At 36.2% G+C, this 5,468-nt stretch overlaps 1 protein-coding gene across 2 annotated transcripts; it reads right to left on the bottom strand.

Annotated features, from left to right (window-relative positions):
- Positions 1–334: 334 nt before the first annotated feature.
- Positions 335–5,153, bottom strand: LOC132609700 (uncharacterized). Of its 2 annotated transcripts, XM_060323809.1 has the most exons (5): positions 4,845–5,153; positions 4,214–4,351; positions 3,463–3,661; positions 3,224–3,361; positions 335–588 (listed from the first exon to the last, which is right to left on the bottom strand). In XM_060323809.1, the coding sequence occupies exons 1-4, from the start codon at positions 5,001–5,003 to the stop codon at positions 3,255–3,257; spliced, it is 603 nt and encodes a 200-aa protein (XP_060179792.1). In that variant the 5' UTR covers positions 5,004–5,153; the 3' UTR covers positions 335–588; positions 3,224–3,254. The 2 variants fall into 2 exon arrangements, with proteins under 2 accessions (XP_060179792.1, XP_060179793.1); XM_060323810.1 differs by lacking the exon at positions 3,224–3,361 and having other exon boundaries at positions 4,845–5,138.
- Positions 5,154–5,468: the final 315 nt, after the last annotated feature.

Genomic DNA, 5,468 nt, shown 5'->3' with positions numbered 1-5,468 from the left:
GGAACATAAAAGCAAGAAAAATGTACCTACAGCATATTTATCTAGTCAAACAGTGACATGTCAAAATGAAACGAAAAGTGTATAAGTTTGGAAGGAAAACGATAGTGGGCATGTTCCATAATGAGAAGTAAATGGCAACGCCAACCAACTTGAAAACTATCAAGAGCGAGAGCCCTCGCGATCGCAGAGGTATTAGCTGATGATGACTCTCACAATCGCAGAGTTCATGTAGCGAACACGTAGAACAGCAGTAGCGTAACCGACCAGGATAAAATTAAACAAAATAGTGCACTACCATATATAAAAGGGAAACAACACACCATACTACAAAGGATTCCTCAACACCAAGTTACTCTGATAAAAGTTTCATCATCAAACATACTAGAATCATAACTTAATAAAATAACTAGGAGAGTAGAAGATACATCACAACACTTTTTTCATGTCTTAATAATAACACAAGTAAATGACACTACATTTTCAACAATTACTACAAGAGTTAGACTGACGAGCTTAAATAGATGACAAGCTTATTATGTAGCTTTCAACCTTTCACGTCGACACTGGAATCAGGAGGGCACTCATCACCTGCCAAAATAAAGTGTTATTAATTCTAACAGAGAAAAGCAAAGCAGGGCTGACCCAAACAAATAAAGCATCAATTTTCTCATAAATTGTCTGTAAACAAAACAATTTGGCAGTTCTAACCTGCACAATGCAAACCTTGCTCTCGAGAAAGACAAATTGCAACGGTATGGGAGTTGAACGTTTTAGGTATAGCGTTATTTGATGTGAAACAAAACCCCCTTCTACTAAAGAGTTTGCCAAAGTACGCTACTTATCACTACAAGAAAACAGACTTTTGGTAACGACTTTTCGTGGCAACCCACAAAGTCGCCACAAAATCAAGGGTTTTTCGTAGCGATGTATCTTTCTTCCATGAGAAGTAAAGACTTAGTGGGGACCCGGAAAGTCGCCACCTATGATTTGAGACTAAGGCTAATTTTTTGTTCCCCAAAAATGAAAATACTTTTTAAGTTATTTGGCATGGAAAGTTTTTGTGGCAACCTGATAGAAGCCACCACGGATAAGCATTTGTGGCTGGCTACAAAGTACCTTCTTCTGGTCCTTGTTTGCAGTAAAGGTGGAAACTTTTCATAGTATTCTTTTGTATTTATTTCTTCCGTCAAAGTTAAATAACGCTGTATTTCCTATGCAGTATTTGTTTCTACAGTTAAGCTGGGAAATCTCTGTAGTATCCTTCTGCATTATTTTACTGCAGTTAAGCTGGGAAATATCTGTAATATTCTTTCTGCAGTATCTTGCAGACCAAACTCGTGCAAAATGAACAGGATATTCCTATTACCAGGAAACCTACAGAAGTAAGAATGGGAAGAGGAAAAGGAAATCCTACGAGTTGGATTGCTCTCCATAAGAAATGGATGGTGTGAGTTTGTTAAATGCTCGACAACCCGCTACATTGGGGTCCCATAAACTATGTTTGTCAACCAAGTTTTTTCAGAGGTCGTAAGCTTACTAATCTTAGCAAATTCTCTATTTTGGTATAGTTTCAATGATAACATGATGTAGTCAACCATTTTTGTTTCTAATTCTTGACTCAACTGGACACCAGGCAATATGCATAATGAACTACAGCATTGAGAGTAAATAGAAGGTCATGAAGAGTGGTAGCCACAGATTCTACAAATACTAACATCTTAATGAAGTTCAATTTTTAGCAAAAGATATGCAGTTGAATAATATCAAAGCACATCAGTAACTTGGATCACTAATGCAAGTAGCTCTTGCATTGAATCATATACTAATTTTGAAATTGTTAACCTCAGACTGGCTAGGTTGGAAAAAGAGAATTTGATTGAGCTCAAAATCATTTCTCGCTAAAAAGAAAAAATGAGATGGGAACAGAAAAGCCACACATTCTGTTATTTCCGCTCTTAAAGGAATTGGTTTCTTTTCTTCACCGTTAAGTCCTTGCCATCATTAGAGACAACTAAAAGAGCCATCGTCAGTCAAAGACATGATGCTCAACTGCACCCAGAATTTGTATGCACACGTGAATTTTCAAGAATCCCACGTCTCCATAGTAAAAGCAGGCTATACATTTGATTTCAAAATTGTGGAAGAGATCAAAGACTTCAAAATACCTTTATGTGCTCCAATACCGAACCAAATAAATTAATCCACCAAGTCAGGTGAAACCAAGAGTATCAAGAGGGTGTTTGGATTGGCTTTTTAAAAATAGCTTATAAGCCAAAAGCCAAAAGCATATAAGTTGGAAATACCCCGCTTTTGGCTGTTAGCTTATTTTTTGTACTTTTTTGGCCGAAAAGTAAGTGCTTAAAGCACTTTTTATCTTTCCCAAAGAAATAGAAAAGAGCTTAAAAGCCAAAAGTACTTAAAATAAGCCAATCCAAACACCCTCCAAAAATAGTCCAAAACATCAGTTGCTTGGGATCTGATAAAAGAAACTCCACAAGGATGATTTCACTTAAGTTAGACTTTGATGAGCCAAAGATCATGAAGATGTTTATCATTTGCTGTTAAACTAGTCACCAGTAGGTCTTGATTAAGGAATGCCATATGGACTGCCTCGAATTGGAATGGATTGACAATTTTTAAAAATGTCAAGGACATGCTCCTCAACTAACAGTTTAGGAGGAGAAGGAGAAATGACGCGTAGGAACTGTCCCCTTTGACTCTCATGAGAACAATTTGAAAAGAAAGGAAACAAGGCTCATAAAGGGACATTAAGAACTTCTCCACTTCTTTTTACACTTTTCGCTAAACATGAACTATTTCTAATGATTTAGATACCTCAATGCTCTTTCTGAAAAGCTACCTTTTCTCGACACATTCTGCTATCCAAACACCTTGTATACAAGGCGCTCTTCTTTTTCATCATAAACCTTAGTCAACCAAAAAGGTAGGTATGCCCTTAAAAGTGAATTAGCCAAAATCCTTGTTGCTAAATAACTACAGATCTCAGAATTCATCTTTTTTTTTTTATTATTCCTTCTCTCATTTAACAACATGGAGACAGTGTATGATGTTGGTTGGGGCTAACAGTAGTTTTGAGCTTAAAGCTTTTTGGTGAAACAGACACACAATAGCAGCAACAATATTTTTAAAACATTAGCAATAAATGTTGGCATACGGAATATAAAGGGTCCAATGGAGTGAAATGGATAGTGATACCGCAGACCTCAGGATTGGGGCAGTTATATTTTTGTGTATCATGCATAGGCATAACTCCATGACTTGTATGCTAGAAAAACCATATACCCCTCCACCCAAAAATCCACGCCAACGCAAGAAATACCCCACAAGGGACAAGGAAATCCTGAGAGTGCACAAACATTGGAAGTTTATACTAAGCATAGGCATGTGGCATGCATAAGCAATGTAAGTAACAAGGAGAGTTACGAAAATTAAAAAATTTACCTTCATCACAGGATGTTTTCTTAAGCCTGCAAAATGAAATAATTCTCTTTCCACTAATTCCCCAGAACCCCAATGCTTGAAAGGTCTTTACAGCGTTGGGAGCATCAGAATCCCTGGCTCGAAAGGTGTTGTAACACCAATATCCAGCAGCAAGTGATGTGTTCACAGTCACATTTTCGACAAATTCGAATCTTTTATTCTAATAAAGAGAAGAAACCCAAATTACAAGGGCAGACAACAATTTTTTTTCTCTAATGACCAAAAGGATTAATAGCGCTTTTGGTCCCTCAATTATATGTAGATTCTACTTTCCGTCCTTGTAAGATTTGACTAAGCTCATTTAACCTCCAATTACTTGAAACATGCACTTTTGATCCGTTTGCTTATGAATATTCACATATTTTCAGGATTATTAAACCTTCTGTGTTTAATTATCCATGTGCTGTCCTGTTCAAAAAAAAAAATTATCCATGTGCTATGTAAACTTGTATTGTTCCTCCATATTTCAGGGCATTATGTTTTTTTTTTTCTGGAAAATGGTAATGTACCATATTTCAGGGCAGTATACTTCTAAATAGTTCAAATATAACACATTTCCTTCCTCAAATGGACCAAAAACACGCATTTTAATAATTGAAAGTTAAATGTGTCGAGTCATATATCACAAGGACCAAAACTAGAATTTACCAATAACTGAAGGACCAAAACTGCTATTATCCCTAACCAAAAAAGAACAAGTCAGTGCACTTACATTCTGTAAATTGTAAGCATCAATGGCTAGGCAGGATATCTCAACAAACTTTGGGCCGTGCTCTTTACCCCTCCGGTGTGGAATAATTGGAGCTCCAATACTCACACCCAATTCCACATCCAAAGTGATATCAAAACCCTAATTGCATAAACCAACAAGACAGATAAATCAAAAACTATAAAAAGCATCATACTAATAATGTAGGTAGCTACCTTGCTCTCATCAATACCATAAGTTATACAACGTTTGGTGGGTTTTTTGTCTTTCCACGTAAAAAATAGCATTGCTAATACAATGTTTAATTCATGTTTCTCTCTTTCGCATAACTAATACAAGTATAAATCATGTACAAACCTATGTATTATTTTATGCAGGCTAGAAGATAGAATAACTAATAAATGAATAACTAATACTTGTATTACAATGAAGCAGAATGACTTTCGGACCTATAGAGTAAGAAAGATGGACTGGTGCTTGCAATGGTTGTACCAAGTGCAGTTAGTGTAGTTCACACCTGTGGATAGTTGATTTACAGAAGAAGTACACAAGTTTCATTGGTTGTACCTGAACCCTAACTGTCTATTTTACGCAATTACCCCTACCTTGGGACCCTGGGATAGGAATAACGTACCTCGCTCTCATCGATCTGTCTATTATACTCGTCCCGCATTTCTCGGGTCATCCTTTGGTTACCAGCATACATATCATCATCAGAATCATACTCTTCTGTTTCCACATTATTCTTCACACTAATTTCCTCTTCCAATTTTCGCTTACCAACCTCTCTCATCCTTTTAGACCTAACCCTGTTTCCCCAAATTTATAAATATTCTTTTTTTCCGAATGTCTGAAATTTTTTGCTAATATAAGTGGGGCACCTGACGTAATAAAGACCGCAGCAGTTACAAATAGTGGCCCAAGTTAGCTGTGAATATACATTTTTTTGACCTTCAAACGCGCTGCTCTTTACTATTTGTCCCTCAAATTGTTTGGTTTTAAATTTTTTTATCCTTCAAGATCAAAAAGATTCTAAGTTCAAACCTCCGCTCAATCAAAAGAAGAAGGAATTTCGCAAGGCAAGGCTTCCGCCAAAACCTCTCCTAACATTTGCCCAAAATTTAAGATAGAAAAATTACTCCTGTCGTCTCAATTTATGTGATATAATTTAACTAAGCACGAAATTTTTAACATAAAAAGGAAGACTTTTGAAAATTGTGGTCATAAATATTTGTGTGATTGTGAATCATTTCATTAA

Source organism: Lycium barbarum, chromosome 9, assembly GCF_019175385.1.
Source record: "Lycium barbarum isolate Lr01 chromosome 9, ASM1917538v2, whole genome shotgun sequence".
NCBI lineage: Eukaryota > Viridiplantae > Streptophyta > Magnoliopsida > Solanales > Solanaceae > Lycium > Lycium barbarum.
This window is presented reverse-complemented; position numbering and strand designations above follow the sequence as displayed.